Raw genomic sequence first — 19,789 nt, forward strand, 5'->3', positions numbered from 1 at the left:
TGATCTTGTTCTGTTGCTCATTTAAAACTAGTTTGAGGATAATTTTGCATATTTGACTTTACTCTCCTATGTCAAACGAATTTTTGAAATCCGATTTTGTACAAATCTAGCAGTCAAGGAGTTTGTATGGTGAAAAGCCAGTTTCCGATGGTTCCCTCTTACAATTGCCTGATCCATAGGCCTCCATGTGAAACTGCTATGTCCCTTTCATCATCACGTGATGTTGTGATGCAACTTTTGCTCACTTTATTACTTCAATGATGCTACCATGGAAGATGGTAGAGCAATAGGTAATGTTAAAACCAGGAAAACGAAGGTAGAATTCCAGTGGATAGATTCCAATCTCATACATGGTTGACCATTTCTCAACCTGTCCCAAACCTATTTCATTTTTGTTCTATTAATATAACTTTGTATATTTCAATAATTAATATGAGTGAACACAAGACTCCTTTATATAGAAGAAGGAGAAGCTAATATGGTAATGCACAATATGGTAATAAAGATATATGGCAAGTATGATAAATAGAATATATAGTTTCTATATTTAACAAATATGATCATCTTTGTTTGCACAGTTGGTAGAACGTAAATAAGAATATCAAAATGTAAAACACCAGCTAGTTTATACATAAACTAGTTTATTCACAAGCATAAAAACTATTTATACCGTTCATTATTACTATACCCCTTCAATATTAGTATAATCATGTCCAGCTGAAAGCAATTGGACTTCCAACAATGTGTTTTCCATCTGACCATTCCAGACGAGCAAAGCTGACCATGCCTGATGGCATAGAACTAGCAGTGAATGTAACTGTATAACTCTGCTTCTCATTAGGTTTACTGAAAGTCAGCGACGCCGGCTCAACCACCATCTTCACTGCCCGTGTCTCTGAAGACATTGAAACCTTGTATGTGGCCGGCATGTCAACATTAGTCAAAGTTCTGGTATACTTAACCACGGTCACTGCATTACTACCACCACCTGGGCCTGAGGCTGTCTGTAATGGAACAGCAAATGAGGGGTAATTAAGATCTCCCAAGCTGTATTTCTTTCCCAACTCACAGGTAAAATATTGATTTGTGATGATCATAATTTGATTTGAAGTGTAGTTTAAGGCGCAAAGGAAGCCTAGATAATCATCAATTGTGGCATCATAGATGAGGCCTGGGTCAAGGGCTGATACTGGCTTCACGTGGCCAGCACCATAATCGAATGGCGTCGATGGTTGTCTAGTTGCAGCATCTTGTATAGTTTTCCCATTCTTGTAGGTGGTGTAGGCTGTGGTCATCAGCGCAGACCTTATAGCTGCCGGGCTCCACTCTGGGTGGGCTCCTTTGAGTAGCGCCGCTAGCCCACTCACATGTGGACATGACATCGATGTACCGGAAATGATGTTGAAGTTCACCCGCCGGGTGTCTTCCTCCATTTCTGTCGGTCCAACTGCACCGGTCCAACCAGCTAGGATATTGACACCCGGTGCTAGCAAATCCGGTTTGAGTATTTCTGGCGTGATTGGGTTTGGACCTCTTGAACTAAACGCTGCCACAACTGGTGATGGTTGGACACCCAACTGGGTGCCTCCGAATATAATTGTGGCTGTTGGATTAGAATCGGAAAATATATAATTCTTTATCATTTCACCTGTTGTCAGACCAACAGCTGCAGTGGCTACGAGATGTGCATCGGCCACTAGTTCTTCCCCATTGATATCAGTATTTGCTAAGATCATTCCTGCGCCACCGGCAGTTTTTACTGTCGCTCCCTTTTGCACCCTAGCATTGAACCCTCGATCACATACCACTATTTTCCCAGCAACTTTCGCGGGAACCAAACCGCCAGTCATGCATAGATTACCATTTGAGTAGTTACTTGCATTACCAGCGTACACAAGTGGCACGAGGGAATCAGATAATGGCTTTCCACTATAAATTGAAACGCCAGATAAATTCATTCCATTACCAAGTTTAACATATGCCGGGAAGTCACGGTCTAGAGTTCCAGCACCTACGGTGGTTATCCATGGTGCAACGTTTGACACGGTCATGGAACGAGGACCGCTATTTCCGGCCGAGCATGATATGAAAATTCCCTTTGACATTACCCCGAATGCTCCAATAGCTACACTATCTCTATAGAAATCAGAAAGTGCGCCGCCAATTGATAGTGAGAGAACATTGACACCATCTTGAGCGGCCTTTTCCATTGCAGCTACTATGTCACTGCCAAAACAGCCTCCAAGCCAACATACTTTGTATATGGCTACTCTGGCATGACTAGCCATCCCTCTTGCTGCCCCTGCAGCATAGCCGAAGAGGCTAGCGTCAGCAACAGCTGACCCAGCTGCAGTAGTTGACGTGTGTGTTCCATGGCCATTATCGTCCCTTGGTGACTTGGACTCCATTTTCTCATCAATTGGTCCGAAAATTGCTTCATACGCTTTTGAAAAGGACCTTGCACCAATTAGTTTCCGGTTACAACTTGATGAGTTGAAGTTGTTGCCTACCTCACACACCCCTTTCCAGCTTCTAGGCACCGGGCTGAGTCCGGCATCATCGAAGCTTTTTATCTCGGGCCACACACCTGTGTCTAACACCCCAACAACTACGTCGCTCACTGCACTAGAATCTGGGAGGAGTGCTTCACTTGTACCGAGTCCAAGGAACTGTGGTGTACGAGTTGTATGAAGCTCATATTTCACTTCTTCTAGGACAGAAAGAATCCCAGTTTGGCCTTCAAGTGCCTTGGCTTCCTCAGCTGTTAGCCTCGCAGAGAAGCCGTGGATTATGTCGTTGTAGGCATAAAGCATGTCCGCAGAAGCCGAGACTGATTTTAAAGACGAGCCATACCATTGGAAGTGATCAATGAAACTCAATGGCATAGATGACTTGTCCATGTGAACGATGTAAGTCTTCTTTACTTCGAGGTGGTTCTTTTCTGCAACCACACATGCATGATGGGTAATTGTAATAAGAAGTGTCAGTATTAACAGTGGGATGAACCTCAAAAAATTCATGTTTACACTAGCTGTGTCTCCGCTCAACCGCTAGAATATATTCAGGACCTCTAAATTTCACATAGGGCTGTATCTCACAGATTTTCTTGGTTCTTTGCTAGTTCATCTCTATGAATTCTGATTTAAGTAGTCGTTAGTGAGGTCAGTAGCATGGGCAATACAGTCCGCATTAGGCGTCCTGTCTGTCAAGATTGCGAAATGAATAGGAGCCACTGAAGTGACAATAAAATGAACATAGTAGATTTGTGATTTCAGCATTTGATTGGAGTCCAATTATGTGGACAGAAAAGAATCCTTTTGCATCTTTCAAAAATTAACTATTCAAGATGAGCTAATTTTGTCTGGTAGTCATCTGAGATAAGTGTTGTTCCATTTTTTTTTTTTAATATTTTGTTTTAACATAGTATCGAACAACAGCATGTGGATGAGCGGATGATATGTAGGCCATCAACGAGTTAAAAGCAGTGGAAAACAATAATTCATGACTATACTATGGAGCTTAACTCAGGTAATGTTTCAATGGGTGATTATTCACTATTCCGAAGTATGAACACGTGGTGCTCCATAAGGTTTTGATTGGTAGAAAGTGATAGGGCTCCACAATTTATGTTGAGGATGGGGAACAACATGAGCTAAATAATTAGTGATTGGTTTAGAATATGGCCACGTGATATTCCTGAATTATTGAATAACTTCCTTGATTGAATACTCTTATTTGCTTTGGGAGATTTGTGCTGCATTATTCTTCATTAAAATTTGTTAGACAAGTTGAGAATTCTAAGAACCCAGTTGTATATTTGGTCTTATCACTTGAAACAAGAAATACAGTTTTATAAAAAATTTCATAGAAGAGAACCTAAACATTTTCTTCCCCTCTTTTTCTTCAGTGCTGGAGGCAAATCATATACTCCTGAGCCTAGTGGAAATTTTTTGGAGAGCTTATGAATGGAGAGTTCAATCTTATCTAGAAATAGATACATGTATCATATAACTATTGATTGATTAGGTGATTGTGTTCCCAATATAAATTTTAGTCCCCAAAGTATGCTATTTTTGGTTCCTAATGATTAAATTGTATCAATTTAGTTCTTCATGTATAAAATGTATTTCAATTTGGGCCCCTAATTTAACTCCATCATTAGACGCCGTTTAAGGTAAGAATAAATATAGATATTCACTTAAAAAATTACACTTTTAGTATGAAAATACGAAATGTGTCATTATTGTGTTTAAAAAATTACAGTTTTAAATATGTGATGCGGCATTTTGGTATAAAATTACACATTTTTCCCTTTCTTTAAAGGTGTTAATTGATGGAGTTTGGTTTAGTGACCTAATTGAAACACTCTTCATATGTTGAGAATTAAATTGACGCAATTTAAATATTAAAATGCAAAATTGCATAAATTTCTTAGTTTGGGGACTTAAAATGTAATTAACCCTAAAATTGTAGGATGAACTTGCCTATTACTGCTATAATTTCTAGAGAAATGATAAAAATTAACAATTTTAAACCTATAAATTCACTAAACAATATGACAAGAAAATTGAGTCTTATATAATTAAATGTGACAAATTAAAATTAAATATGTATCATGAAACATCATTATACACTACAACATATAAGAGTTTTAGAGACTAAATTTCGTAGTCTCTAAAAGTGAAAATTTTGTTGCAAAAGACATTTAGAGACCAATTTCTAGTGTCGTGAGGATAATCACTAAAAGGTCTTCCCGTAAAGTAAAAAACAAAACTTTTAGCGACAAAATTTTGAAAATGTCATTAATAAGTAGACTTTTAGGGACAAAATAATTTATTTTTTGAGACAAAAAATTTGGTTCTAAAAAGATAATAATTCATCACTAATGTTCAATTTTCAGTTCTAAAAATATAATAACAACATTTTATAACAAAAATATTTGATCCCCAAAAAATAATTTTATTTCTAAATTTTTTGCAGTGATATGCCAAATTAGAAAAACTTTTTTTAGATTACTTTTTTTTAGGAGAATCAAACATGTTCTTCCTAATTTTTATGGGTTTTTCTTGTATATGGACAAAGTAATAATGTCCTTTTATGAGACAGCCCACTTAATCATGCATTAATTAGGGATAGTGGGGGAGGACCACCATGTGTCTAAGTCAAATAGGAAGCAGAAAAGGATTTGGGGTTTGGTCCCTCTCTGCTGCTACTTTTAGCTAATCATTCATTCATATTATTGTAGTGATGACATGGATTGAAATTCGGTAAACTCATGTTACATTGTAACCACTGAAAGAAAAGTGAAGTTAATGTTCATGAAGAAGACACTCTTTGATTAGATATAATCATATATGATACATAGTAATAATTGTAATATATTTAGCTACATGGGATTATTGATTTGTTTGTTTCTCCCATTTTATCATCTTCTTGTGGCAATTATCATCTTCTTGGATTTGTTTGAAGTTTAAAACAAGTAGGTGTATCTGGTTAGTCTACACTTTTTATGTTCTATATGGTTCATTGGAACGAGACAAAACAAAATGATCATTCTGTTATAATATTTATTTTCACGTTTGATTCATTAAAAATATTAAAAAATATATTATAAATGAAATTATTATTCGCTATTATAATGAAATCGTCTGTTTGTAAAGAGGCTGAGAAAGGACCATTCCATTTCATTCTATAAATTATAACACTGCATCATTTTGAATACAACATGCCAAACTGCATTCAAAACACTTTGGTATGGTATGTTTCTAAAATAGATGGATTTTCAAACTGGTATTATTTTTTAAGTTTGAACTCTAGTAAGAGAAACTCTAATCGGAAGGTTAAAAGACTTGCTAAAATTATTTTTAAAGGTAGACATCTTAAAAAGTTGCTAGAAGATCTTCTCCAATATTGAGCAGTTGAATGTCTTGTCAAAAAATTATTAAAATTAATTGTTGCTTCAAATTTGACTTGAAGTTTTGTAAAGCAATTTTTGTCACATTAACAAAATTAAATCATGATCACAAGAAAGTATTTGAGTAGATCCAATGGTAAAAACCTGATGTAAGAATTTGTTATGTCAAAACAGCATGTGAACTATTAGAATGACACTACAAGAAAAAAGGCATACAGCGACGTTTTTTTCATGACGTTTTTCAAAAGCGTCGTCAACTCTGTTCAGATTTTTCAATTTCTAAAAGAATTAAACTAAACCATCTTGTTTTGTGCGCCAATTATTTCTTTTAAACAGTGGCTCAACTCAAGGCTATGGCATTCGTTTATCCTGATTGAGCAGAGGTGTGACATTAGGAAGAGAGAGAAATCGAGGCGTTGGATCTTCGATCTCCATCAATTCTTCAACTGTTTGATCCGAAAAATCTTGTTCTACTCTTCATTTGAGCGTATATCTTCCTGATTGTTCGAATCCCTATGATCTAAATCGATCTAGGGCTCAAGGTTAGGGTTTTCTGGAGCGTATATCTTCCAGATTGTTTGAATCCCTATGATCTAAATCGATCTAGGGCTCAAGGTTAGAGTTTTTTGATATAGATTTGCTGCATTCACACAAGATCTATAAAATTTCATGGCTAAAACTAACGATTTGGAATTATTTTCTCTTGATTTAGTTGATTTCCAGCTTTTTCTGCTTTTGTTTTGTGTTTTCTCCTTTCGTTTTTGTTCCTTTATTCTTTCTAGTCCTTGTGTGGAAAACTCTTCTCTTTCATCAGATTGAGCAGCAGCAATGGTGAATCGATTTATCTAGGGCTTCGAGTGCGGTGTTAGTGTCTCTGATCATGTACGGGACAAGCAAGTGGCGTTGGATGTGGATCGTTGGAAACAGTGAGCAGAAGCTCAACGATGAAGAGATGCCGATCTGCTCTCTCTTCGATCAGATCTGTTCTCTCTCTCTCTCTCTCTCCCCGATCTGCTAACATGGTAATATCAGATCTGCTTTGTCTCTCTCTTGTCCATTATTTTGTCTAACTGTTAGTATCTGACTTTAAATTTCCAGATTTTTTTTTATTGTTACTTCACTGGCACTTGTGTTAATGTTGAATGTATTCCCTGTGTGGACACATTGCAGGGGAAATCCAAAGTTCAATTTTCACAAGTATATGATCCGTGCTTTGGAAGATGATTTTAAGAAAGTCGTTGGTATAAGGCAAGTTATAGCTGGGATTTCCTGTGCAAATTGTACAGCTTCTTATTTATTCTTCTGTGTTCGCTTGGTGTATTGCCAAAAATAAAATTCCAAAAGAGAGAGGATAACATTTGCAGCTGCTGGTTTGTCACTACCCAGTGCTGGGAGGGGTAATCTAGGGATATTGTCTTAAAACAAAAAACAAAAAAACTTGTTATTTTTAATCTGCATCTTGTTTAATATCTAATTTGGCTTATTGCAGTTGGTATTTATGGATATTTGTGGTCTCCTTCTTGTTGTTGAACGTTAATGGTATGTTACTATATAAAGTTACTATGAGTCTTTTTAAATTACGTTGCCGAATGTTGTCGAGTGATTTAATTATTTTCTTTTTTGCTTTGATATTAGTTTCTTTTTTTCTTTGTTTTGGGTTTGACAAGAGGTTATTGCGATCCATTCAATGCTTCGGTTCTCTACTTGAAAGGAAGTAGAGTGTTTTTATTTAGTTTTATTAACATGTTTAAGCTGGAGCATGTAATCACCCAGTTAGCTCACGAGGTTGTAGAGAAGCACATTGCAATTGAAGGGGAATTAGTAGTGCAACCTTCAGATAATCATTTTTGGTTCCATCGGCCCCCCATTGTCCTTTTCTTGATGCATTTCATACTGTTGCAAAATGCTTTGACTCCTGCATAATGGGACATGTCCGTTTTATTATCACCAGGCTCGTTATAGGGTGAGATCCATTGCCCCATTTTCACTTTGATATTATTTCTTATTACAGATATTTTGATGTGTAATTATTGTGATGCTATGGGATTTGAATTTATTCTGTTTATTTACTGTTAAAATTCTAATAACATTATCATTTCGACTTTTTAGGGTATTTGTTCAAGTACGCTGCAGTTATAGCACCCTACCACTCTATTAGGGTATCCATTGCCCCATTTTCACTTTCGAATTTTCACTGTGGGTGAAAATTTCCTTTTTTTATTTTTTATTCTTTTATTTTTTCCTTTTATGTCTGACGAGTTTACTGGTTGTCACCACATATTCCTTCAACTTGCCCTTTTATGGTTATAGACAAGACAGACCCTCGAATCCAAAATAAAACACCAAGTTGATATGCTACAACAAATTGTTCTCTTGATCTCTCCTTCGTCTAAAACTTCTTGGGTCATTGACAAATGACAAATGTCCTTGGAGGTGTTGCCTTTTATTGCAACTGGGGGTTGAATTGGAAACTCAACAAATCTTTCTATTGAAATGACATGAATTCCAAAGATTTTTGATGACCAACAAGCTTGGGTTGACAGATCTTGCTTTATTGACAGACATGAGAAAGCCAAAGCTGGCCGCTGAAATTGCAAAGCAGCTTCGTAGATTCCATCAGGTGGAAATTCCAGGCTTCAGAGAACCTCAACTATGGAATGAAGTTTTTAAGTTCTTTAAGAAAGGTCCTTTACTGATTAATGATTATCTTCCTCTACTTAGTGATGGGTATTCATAGTATTATTTCTTATTTGATTAAAAATTGTCTCTAAATTTGGCAGTTGGAGAATATCTTTTTATTCAACATGTTATGTTTCTCACGTTCAAGTATCCTTTTATTTAAAACACTCTAATCCTATTCTTGCAGCATCCACTCTAAAATTTGATGATAGCGAGAAGCAGAGGAAGTATGAGACAATTTCATTTGAAGAAGTTGAAGCTGAGGTTGTTAAGCTCAAGGTATTCACTCTTCTCATGACTTGCTTGTAATTGGCGTAATACTATCTGTTGTCTTTCTTTTCTAATTTAGGGATGGGAATATGAATCTCTCTCCTGATATGCTGTTTCAGGATTTTAGCTACGGTTCATTGTGTGAAATATTTTTTTATGTTCCTTTCTGTCACATTATAGAAATTTGACTTCGCCTTTTTGAGGCATCTGTTTAACTTGGTGGGAGGATTTTGTTTACTCGTCTTTAGATATGTTATGTGTGGTTTAGTGATAGAAGGTCCAAGGTGCAGGAAACTAGACCAACAGAAGATAAGATAAACAAAATTAAATATTGCTTAGAAGTAGATGCGCATTCACTCAAATGATGTATCGATAGATATTGAGCTTAAGAAGTTGCCAATTGGTGATTTAAGTAATTGGAGCAAAACACACCATATGTGCCAAACCTTGAATTAGATTACTTGGCTTCATTTCCCCCTTTTTTCTTTTCCTTAGGCTGATACATTTTTTTGGCTCTAAAATATTTTGTAGTTGACATTTTTATTGTGAAGGGTCATTTCAGTCAACGTTTTAGTTTCTCCTGAAAACTTGCATCTTGAAACAACATGGAAAAGAGTTCTCAAATCACTCTGGTGTTAGGATGAAGACAATTTTCCTTTCTTTCTTGGCTAGCTTCAGAAGTTCTTTTTTGGTTTGCAATAATCATATGCTGATTTTATGTTGAGTGCTCTTGAGTGTTGAGGAGCTATAGATTGATTTGTGGAGAAATATCTTGTGCTTATGAACAGGAATTGACAAGCCGTCTTGCTGCTCCTGTGGTATTTGCGCATAATGACTTACTTTCTGGAAATCTGATGCTCAATGATGAAGAGGGTATCTACAACCATATCTTACGTCTGTATTTTTTCCCTCTCTTTGTGTTCCATTTTAACAATTTCTGTTTCTCTTTTCTCTCTTTATCTTTAAAAAACATAAGAACTAACCCCAAGTTCTCCATGATATGAAAATACTCCCCGTCCTTTTTTTGTGCGACATATTGACCATCCATATATTTCAAGGAAAGTTCTGTTGCATAAGAGGTTTACAAAAGTGCCATTTGACCCTTTTGAATAATTTTTTTGGGATCAGAATTCTTTTTTGCCAGAAATGGTGTGTAGAAAGGCCAAAGTTTTGTTATTCACCATCAATTGGCCAAAGTTTTGTTGTTCACCATCGATTCCTTATAGTTAGCTATGATCATTTGTCTCCCTTTTTAGTGATCCTTACCTTTGTTGGTTGACATCCAGAGAAACTCTACTTCATTGATTTTGAATACGGATCGTACAATTATAGAGGTTTTGACATTGGAAATCACTTCAATGAATATGCGGGCTATGATTGTGACTACAGCTTGTATGGCATCTTCCTTGCTCTTTTCTCATTTTCTTTTATGACGGTGATATACATAGATGAGGTATTGATTCTTGAACTTGGTGTTTATGTAGATATCCGAGTAAAGTTGAGCAGTTTCATTTCTTCAGGCACTATCTAGAACCTGAAAAACCACTCGAGGTACATTAAGTTTGCAAACTTGTTAAACTTACAGCAATTTTGCATTACTTGTGCATCTTTCATGAGGTTCTGAATTGGTAAAAGTAAATTTTTCCCAAAGTGCAAGAAGTTCTTTAAAATTGTGTTTGATGTGCATTTGAATAATTGAAAACTAAAATTGTTGCTTGTCAATAAACAACATATCTGGCAATAAAAAAGGACCCAAACTCATTTTTTATTTCTCGAAGTTTTTGTTGGGTTGCATTAGTTTGTTTAAAGTCAAGCTTTTAAGCAGGGTTGATTTAGGTAGCTTGAAAATTTAAATGAGATCTATGGCGTAAAATCACTTGACATGCGGAGGACATAGATCCCATTCAATAGCAGCTCGAGAATTTTTTAGATCCAAGGCTAAATATGAAAACGAGACCTTATCTTATTTTGTCTTTGAAAATCTAGGGTCTCCAACCATAATTTTTTTTTATTATAAAATATTCTTCGTGGCATTAGGCGACTGACTAAGTTGCTTAATGGTTGAGCCATCTCTGATCCCATTGGTGGGACCTCTGGATGGTTAGTGCTAAAATAATGTACACCTTGCATAATGATAATGCTGTTCTGTATTTAGGTTCTTTTGCCTGAAAATATCACAAATGCAACACAGTCCTTTCCTTTGTTTCATCTAGTTTACTTAGATTTTTCCCTGTGGCTTTCATTGGCCTCGTATATGGTTGTGCATCAATAATCTTTGTTGAAAAGGTTGAAAATGAATCGAGAAAGAATAAACAATCAGTTAACGTTGATGCTTGGACCATATTGCTTCATTGAAAAGACTGCACATTATATGCTTATAATTTGAAAAGCCGTGCAATAATACAAGTAAGCTGTTCTTAACAACAGGTATCTGACAAAGATCTCCAAGCTCTCTATGTTGAGACAAACACTTACATGTTAGCTTCACACTTATATTGGGCTCTGTGGGCCCTAATCCAGGTACTTTTGTTCTGCAAGCTTTGCATTCATGTCTCCACAATGAACCCATATATCATCTAAGTCAGAATATTTGCTCACTGTTGGCAGGCGAAGATGTCTCCGATTGATTTTTGTGCATCGAGCATGATTCAATAATTGTGATAGTTTTGGGACATGGGACAAAAGAATTTGGGAACGGAAAATTCGTAACCCATTATCTATGCCAATCAACTGATCACAAACATAATCTGCAAATTTAGGCCACCCTATCTAGTGAGGTTGAACTTTGATTTAAAACTTATATTTTTATTTTTATGTCACCTCATTAATTAGGTGTGTATGACTATTCCAGACAATTTGATGGAATTTGAAATACTAACACATTAGGTTTATGCAGAGGTCTCCATTTGCACCAGCTCTGGCCGAGGCACTTAGGGACAGGGTGTTTGGTGTGGATGATTCTGAGAGACAATTGCATATAATTTACCTTGCCAATGACATTCTATTTGACAGGTACACTTCCAGTGCTATGCCAAATCTTAGTTCAACATAAATTTGAGTGCTGTTGAAATGAATTTAATTTTGGCTGCTTTTCTGTGTGAATACCTATTGCTTTATTTTCTTCTTCTTTATTACATCTATTGCAAGATTCTTATTCACTGATATTTTCTGCCTCTTACATGCTTCCACTGCTTCATATCTCGTGGTGTCCACTGGCTACTCGAGTACATTATTATGTGTCCTTCCAAATTTGTCATATAAAAAATAATAATAAAATTTGATTTTCCTCCCAGATAGAAATTTCTTTTTAAGTTTGTTCAACTTGATACAATGATATTACACTGGTGTTTTAATGAATATGTGGTATTGATCTATCCTGGTAATTATATTTTGGCAAGCTCTCCTTCATAGATCTTGTTGGAAGTGAATGAGGTGTAGATACTACTAAAGGTTCAATCTTTTGACTCTTTTGGCTTATCTTCAGATATTTATTCATCAATGAAGGTTCAATTTGTTGACTCCTATGGCCTGCAGATCCATGATTTTGACATACTTCTTTCATATTTGTAGGAGATGAACCTGTTGGTTGAGGCAGATCAACCAGGAAATTAGTTGGATGATTATATCTAGATTGAATGCAATCTTGTCCCAGAAGGCTGCTGGCATTCTACAACTACAAAACGTCTGACGTCTAAAGGAGCATAATGTTCTAGTGTCTTCTTCTGATTGCTAGACCAGTATATGTAATCGTTTTCTATGTTGTAGATTCCATTCTTTTTTCAGTGCTGCAAATACTGTGACTAATATAATTAAAATAATATTAAGATTTTTTTTTTTTTTTTTGCACAATGATTGTGGACTATCATTTGATATGATTTTATTATTTGAGTGTGAGTTATTATTTTATATTAGTATTATTTAGTTTTATTAGAGGTATTTTTTTTAGTTCATTAGAGGTATTTTTTTTAGTTCATTTGCATAAAATTAGCATAATTTCAAAAGCAAAAAAAAAAGATACCACGGCGTTTTAAGAAACGCCACCTAAACCTATAAATCTAACGGTCAGATTTTTCAAAAAATATAACGGCATTTCAAAAACGTCGCTAAATATCATAGTGACGTCATAGTACTGTTAGGTAAGACATTTGGCGGCGTTTTTAAAAACGCCGCCTATAATAATATAACGACGTTTTTCAAACGTCTTAAAGTTATAGCGACGGCCGCGTCATCGGCGTTTGGTACTAAACGTCATAAAAAGAGTTAACGACGTTTTTAGTACTTATAGCGGCGTTTTTTAAACGCCGCGAAAAGTAAATTTTCCTGCAGTGTGATATAGTCAAAATATAGTTTATTTGTACTGTAAGTGTAACTTTGTGTTTGGATCATAAATTTGTGTAAGAATAGGAAATAGAAAGAAAAAATACGAGTGAAATATAAATAAAATATAGTTACATTTTGCTTATATTTCGCTTACTAGTTTTTTTTTTTTTTTTTTTCTTTCAAAATCCATAGGCAAATCTATAATCTAAACATAGCTTAATGGCAAAATCATAAGGCTTCCCAAAGTTATTTTTTAGCTAGATATCTCAAAAATCCTTCTTCAATAGTGAGCCAAATGTCTTGCCAAAAAATGGCAAACCAAATCTTGTGTAAATTTTGGCTTGAAGTTTGTTAAAGTCATTTTTGTCACGTCATCAAAACTAAATCATGATCACAATAAATTTGTTGAGGTGTAGATGTGATGGTCAAAAATTGATATGAGAATCGGTTGTGTTAAAATAGCATAAGTAATTCTATTATTTAGAGACCTAACAAAGGCGTTCGAGAGCCTTTCTCTCTAGACGATTTTTGGCGTCTTTCTGGTGAGTTTTAAAAACACTTCTATAGTGTGGATTTGGATTTTTTATGTCTAAGAAGAGGGGTTTGGGAGCTTCTTTTCTATTCCTGCATAGATTTTTTAATTTTTAATACTCACAATAGTCCCCCTTCTCTCACTTCTCCCTTATTGTTATAGGTGTTTTTCTTCTTCAACTCTTGGCTTTAGGTGGTGTCCAAAGTTAAAGAAGGTAGCAAACACAGCAATGGAGATGAGCAGAGGCGGCAGGGACGATAGCAACACCGACAATGTGTTTGGGCTTTATTTTGATACAGAGTACCGCAACTAATTTTTTTTGACCATTTTTGTAATTTGCTATTTATAATTTGTATAAAATTTCTTATTTGGCCATTTGTAATCCCTGAGAAGTTGTTCTAACAAGTCAAAAGACACTTTAACAGTCATTTTAACTTTTACTATTAGAACTTGGGAAATTCTATAATAGAGATTCAATCTTCAATCATGTATCATATGCCCAGTTATGATGTCGGTGGTATTTGGTTACGAACTATTATGGTATTAGTTATGATTCATTATTTTTTAAGTTTTGACTAATTGTGATATTAGTTGTGACTTATCAAAAAAAAAACAACAACAAATAGGTTTCGTTTGTTTCCCGTGAAGTGTTCATGAAAAAAAATATATTTTAATCATTTTTCATTATTTGATTGTATATAAAGTAAGTAAAATATTTTTGTTAAAACAATATTTTTCATGAAGAGTCCAAAAATAAATTTGATTTTAAAATTCCTTAAGTTGTTTTCTGTTAAGTTGTTCGACTCCTCTCGATAATTGAGGAGTGCCGACACGAATGATTGGTTCTCTTAGTATCAATTCAATGTCCACAACTAATTGCAAGTTAGAGAAAGTGCAATATGAGTATTTGGAAAAATATTATACAAATATCAGCCAAACACTGAAAAATAGGAAGAAATTTTTTTTTTTTTGCATAAAATTATTTCACATGAAAAATATATTTTGATGTAAAATATTTTACGCTAAAATAAATGGAACCTTGGTGTTTATACTAACAGCTAAAATCATACGTGAATACTATTGAAAAATAACCAAGTTTTGCACTTGAAATCTAAAAGAATTTGAAGATCATTTTTATTTCCATAATATTCCAATCAATACAACTGTGTCTCTTATACAATCACTGTAACTGCTTAACTCAATATATCAACTAACTAACCATGGTTATTGTAACCTCCTCAACTTCATACACGTGCTCATCCCTTGAGCATTAGCCGCAAATGGCTTGACCAACTCCTTGAGCTGGAGCTGGGACTTGGTCTACAACTAGTGTAGCTCTATTCATGACTGAGGTTCAGACTTTGCTTGTGATTTTGTCTTGAGCTGTGGCTTAACATGCCCCCTCAAGATTAGGGAAGTCTGCAGGACCATAAGCTTGGATTGTAAGTATTGAAATCTCTGATTGGAAAGGGGTTTTGTGAAAATATCAACCAAATTGATCAGAAGTTGAAATGTGACTAATTTGGAGCTGTTTAGTTACTACTCTCTCTCGAAGACAATGGTAATCAACTTCTATGTGTTTTGTTCGGGCATGGAAGACAAGATTAGACGAAAGAGAGATAGTAGATATATTATCACACCAAAGAGTAGGTGCAGGAACTAAAATGTGAAGAGCATGGTAAGCCAACTGAGATCTGCTGTTGTTTGAGCTAAGGCTCGATATTCGGCCTCAATAGAAGAGCGGGCCACAGTGTACTGCTTTTTAGCAAACCAAGAGATCAAATTGGGGCGAAGGAAAATACAATAGTCGGTAGTAGATCTTTTGTCATAAGAGTTGCCAACCCAATCAGAATCAGAGTAAGCTTGAAGAATGAGAGGACCAGGACTAAATTGAAGCCCATGGTCGAGAGTACCTTTAAGATATCTCAGAAGGCGTTTAACATGAGCAAAATGATTAACAAGAGGCAGGCGCATAAATTGGCAAGCATAGTTCACAACAAAGGAAAGATCAGGACGAGTTATAGTTAAGTATTAAAGAGCACCAACAATGCTTTAGTAAAGAAAAGGATTAGAAAATGGGATATAGAAGAGGAATCAATATGTTTAAGAGCCATAGGAGAGGAATAGGATTTACAATTAGACATGCCAGCGTTGGCAAGGATCTCAGTAGCATATTTGTGCTGAGAGAGGAAATATCCTTGAGATGAAGAAGTAACTAAAATGCCAAGAAAATAGTTGATAAACCCAAGTTCTTTCATGGAAAAAATGGGGTGCATTCTCTTACCAAGTTAAGCAATAAAAGAAGAGTCACTACCAGTTAAAAGAACTTCGACAGTTGGCTGTTTGGCCACAGGACTAAATGTCTCATGAAAATTAATACCCTCTGTTTGGAGGAAACCCTTAGCAACTAAACGAGCCTTATATCTTACAATAGTGCCATTTGAAGTTTTATTGATTTTGTACACCCATTTAGAACCAATGGCAGATTTGCTAGGAGGTAATGGCACAAGAGACCATGTGGCTTGTCTTTGTAAGGCTTGAAACTCATCCAGCATTGCAGCTTGCCATTGAGAAGATTGAGCGGCTTCTTTCTCAGATGATGGTTCTATGGAATCAGTGGATACTAAGAAACAAGCGGACACTGACTTGGTTTTAGACCTAGTAAGCATAGGATGGCTATTTTGGACAGGCATGCTAAGATGCAAATCTATAGAAATACAGGAAATAGAGATATAATCAGGAGAAACAGTTAAAGAAGCTGGGAAAGAGGAGACATGTGCTGTAGAAATAAGAGGGACATGTGCTGCAGGAATAAGAGAGACATGTGCTGCAACAGAGGCAGAAATAGGGAGTACAAAAGCTGCAACTCTAGGTACTGTAGATGCAGGAACTGGTGGGATTGCAGAAAAACCTATAGCTATAGGTACTACAGATATAGCAACTGTACGGACTGCGGAAAAATCAGAAGTGGCTGATGACAGAGGGTGTAAGGCAAGACTGGTTGGAGGCCAGAAGAAAATGTGAAGTTGAAATAAAGTAGGAGCTAGAACATTAGCACAGATAGAAAAGTCCTGAAAAGGAAAAGTGGTTTCATCAAATAGAACATGCCTAGAAACATAAAGTCGACCACTGGATACAAAAAGACATCTATAGCCCTTTCTAGAAGGCTGATACCCAAGAAAAACACAAGGAATTGATCTTTGTTGAAGTTTGTCTGCGATATAGGGTCGAAGCCAAGGATAGCACCTACATTCAAAAACCTTCAAAAAATTATAATCAGGAAATTGTTTAAACAATACTTCAAAAGGAGTGAGATTGTCAAGCTTAGAAGTAGGACACCGGTTAATGAGAAAAACATAAGCAGCAAGAGCATCAAACCAAAATTGTATGGGAAGAGAAGACTGATGCATAAGAGTGATAGTGGTTTCAATTAAATGTCTATGCTTCCTCTCAGCCACTCCATTTTGAGTAGGGGTATGTGGACAAGTGAGCTAATGTTCAATACCCTTATTTTTAAGAAAATTCTAAAATTTAATAGCCAAATATTGTCCGCCATTATCATTTCTTAGAATTTTAAGTTTGGTGTGAAACTTTGCTTTCATAAAAGCTTTAAATTTAAAAAACTGGGAGAAAACTTCACTCTTGTAAGATAGAGGAAATAACCATGTAAATTTGCTAAAGTCATAAATGAAAAGGACATAGTATTTATAATTTGAAAGAGAAGTAACAAATGGTTCCCATACATCAGAATGGATTAGAGCTAATTTACAGACGAATTAGAAATACTAAATGGCAACCCATGACTCTTAGACACACAACAATGTGTGCACAATTTATTTGTAGCAACAGCAGTAGCAATAGTAGGTAAATGATGTTGAGAAACAAGATAGTGCAACATCTTGGATGAAGGATGTCCTAATCTAAAATGCCGAAGGGAATCAGTATGAGTAGTAGCAACAGTGGAACAATGAAGACAGATTGTAGGCCTAGAATCAAATGAAGAAGTATCTGAAGTTGGTAGATGATAAAGACCATTAGAATGGCATCTGTTATAAAGAACCTTCTTGGTAACCTTGTCCTGTATAACAAAATAATCAACATCAAAAGTAATGGTGCACTTGTTGTCAGCAATCAATTGATGACCAGAAAGAAGATTTGAAGAAATAAATGGAGCATGTAACAAATTGTTAAGTTTGAAAGGCATAGTTGGGGTAGGAAGAATGCCATTACCAGTATGATGAATAGGCAATGTAGAACCATCTCCCATAGTGACTTGATCAAGTCCATGATAAGGTTGATAGGTACTCAAATTATTGAGATCATTAGTGAAGTGATTCGTAGCATCAAAATCTAAGAACCAAACAGAACTATCGTGAGAAGCAATAGGAGAAGTATGAACAGAATTGGTTGATGAGAATGCAACGTAAGCCCTGGGATGAGACCTAGACATAGGAGAAGAAAAAGGTGAAGGTGCTTGAAAAGTTGAGTCCAATCTATGCCACCATTCCAAAGCTGAATGATTAGGCTTTCCACAAATTTGACATAACAAAGGTCCAATAGTAGAGATACTAGAGGACTGATTTTGAGAAGATGTTCTGCCTCTACCTCTATTCTGAGAAAACTTGCTGCCATTGCCATTGTTTCGACCTCTAAATGAGCCATGACCTCGATATCCCCCTCTCTATGATCCTCTGAAACCACCTCTATAATTTCCTCGTGTAGCAGCATAAGCAAAAGAAAGGTCAGAGGCCTGTGTTTGCTTAAAAGAGGTTTCAACATGAATGGATTCTGAGCACAGTAGAGCAGATAATAGAGATAGGATCAGATCTGGCTCGAATAGTGGTTTTGAAAGCATTATATTCATCAGGTAAACCATTTAAGGTGAGCAAAACTAAATCCTCATCTTCAATTGGTGAACCAGGTAAACTCAACCGATCAGAAACAATCTTGATTTGATTCAAATAGTCTTCCATAGTAAGATTCTTCTTTGTAATATGATTGAGTTTGTTCTTTAACTGGTGTATATAAGATCAAGAAAGGGATGTAAATCGAGTGGCTAGGTAGTCCATACCACTAAACTTGTACCACAGTGCAGAACAAAAGTGAAGATAGATGATGATAAACGTAGCAGTAATACAACTCAACATATGTGCATCAATGGTTATCCAATGAGTATATGCAGGATTTGGAATAGGATTACCATTTGCATTACTAACTGTGGAAGGAGAACGGAGTTCTGAACCATTAACATAGCCCACAAGCTTTGTAGCTCTTAATATATTCTGTAGAAATTTAATGTATAAAGAGAAATAGAGAGAATTAATTATGTATAGAGAAATAGAGAGAATTGTATTATTGATTGATATATATTGATATCTATTACAATGATTCATGATTCCTATATATAAAAGAGGGTGAGTGTGTAGTAGGTAAGGAGTAGGTGAAGTGGAGGTGGTAGTGGTGTAGTGGGTTAGGTTTAGTGGAGTAGGCGAGGTGGTAGTGGTGTAGTGGGTTAGATTTAGTGGAGTAGGTTTAAGTGGGTGAAGTAGGTGGAGAGTAGGTGGATTTTAACAGCCCCCCGCAAACTCAAGGGGGATAGGAACTAACCAACTTGAGTTTGGAGAGAGTAACAAAACAAGAAAATACATAAAAATAAAAGAGGATAAGAGACACTGTATGGTCGTGTCAGACCATTGGTGAAGACACTGGATAGTGGTGTCATAACGTTGTAGAGGACACTGTATGGGGGTGTCATAACCATGTAGAGGACACTGTATGGTGGTGTCATAACGGTGTAGAGGACACTGGATGGCGGTGTCAGACCGATGTAGAAGACAGTTTATGGGGTCATGTCGGACCGTTGTAGCAGACAATGTTGTGACAGTTGTGGTGACAGTTTACGGAGTCTTGCTGGACCCTTGTAGAAACTAACCGGAATCAATGTCGGGACAGTTTACAGAGTCTTGTCGGACCCATGAAGGAGCTAACCGGAATCAATGTCGGGACACTTTACAGAGTCTTGTCGGACCCATGAAGGAGCTAACCGGAATCAATGTCGGGACAGTTTACAGAGT

General features: G+C 36.0%; 2 protein-coding genes and 1 long non-coding RNA gene across 10 annotated transcripts; 1 reads left to right on the forward strand and 2 right to left on the reverse strand.

The window, feature by feature from the left end:
- Positions 1–522: 522 nt before the first annotated feature.
- On the reverse strand, positions 523–3,285 carry LOC114260309 (subtilisin-like protease SBT1.7). The gene has a single exon (XM_028200394.2). It carries the CDS (start codon positions 3,018–3,020, stop codon positions 708–710), a length of 2,313 nt encoding a protein of 770 aa, XP_028056195.2. The 5' UTR covers positions 3,021–3,285; the 3' UTR covers positions 523–707.
- A 2,981-nt stretch (positions 3,286–6,266) lies between these two features.
- Positions 6,267–12,667, forward strand: LOC114277112 (putative ethanolamine kinase). 8 transcript variants are annotated; one of them, XR_014358660.1, is made up of 12 exons: positions 6,330–6,529; positions 6,697–6,936; positions 7,085–7,162; positions 7,404–7,453; positions 8,476–8,598; positions 8,781–8,872; positions 9,652–9,757; positions 10,150–10,255; positions 10,348–10,414; positions 11,291–11,383; positions 11,471–11,640; positions 11,760–11,886. XR_014358660.1 is itself a non-coding variant. In XM_082912526.1 (12 exons), the coding sequence occupies exons 3-12, from the start codon at positions 7,116–7,118 to the stop codon at positions 12,438–12,440; spliced, it is 807 nt and encodes a 268-aa protein (XP_082768652.1). In that variant the 5' UTR covers positions 6,330–6,529; positions 6,697–6,936; positions 7,085–7,115; the 3' UTR covers positions 12,441–12,667. The 8 variants fall into 8 exon arrangements, 6 of the variants coding, with proteins under 6 accessions (XP_082768650.1, XP_082768652.1, XP_082768649.1 ...); XR_014358661.1 differs by having other exon boundaries at positions 9,652–9,736; XM_082912526.1 differs by lacking the exon at positions 11,471–11,640 and adding an exon at positions 12,434–12,667 and having other exon boundaries at positions 11,760–11,875.
- Positions 12,668–17,100: 4,433 nt separating this feature from the next.
- LOC145816055 (uncharacterized) lies at positions 17,101–18,084 on the reverse strand. The gene is made up of 2 exons (XR_014358544.1): positions 17,946–18,084; positions 17,101–17,793 (listed from the first exon to the last, which is right to left on the reverse strand). It is a non-coding gene; the product is annotated as an uncharacterized LOC145816055 (long non-coding RNA).
- Between the last annotated feature and the right edge of the window lie 1,705 nt (positions 18,085–19,789).

The sequence above is a fragment of the Camellia sinensis genome, unplaced genomic scaffold (assembly GCF_055761805.1).
Source record: "Camellia sinensis isolate YWXY unplaced genomic scaffold, ASM5576180v1 Unanchor3, whole genome shotgun sequence".
NCBI lineage: Eukaryota > Viridiplantae > Streptophyta > Magnoliopsida > Ericales > Theaceae > Camellia > Camellia sinensis.

What these genes read in the sequence shown, in the direction of transcription:
- LOC114260309 (XM_028200394.2), bottom strand. Translation starts at nt 3,020, where the DNA reads ATGAATTTTTTGAGGTTCATCCCACTGTTAATACTGACACTTCTTATT.
- LOC114277112 (XM_082912524.1), top strand. Translation starts at nt 7,116, where the DNA reads ATGATCCGTGCTTTGGAAGATGATTTTAAGAAAGTCGTTGGTATAAG. An exon ending in CTTGTTGTTGAACGTTAATG is followed by an intron (nt 7,454 to 8,475) that starts GTATGTTACTAT and finishes CTTTATTGACAG; the next exon opens with ACATGAGAAAGCCAAAGCTG. An exon ending in CTGAGGTTGTTAAGCTCAAG is followed by an intron (nt 8,873 to 9,651) that starts GTATTCACTCTT and finishes GCTTATGAACAG; the next exon opens with GAATTGACAAGCCGTCTTGC.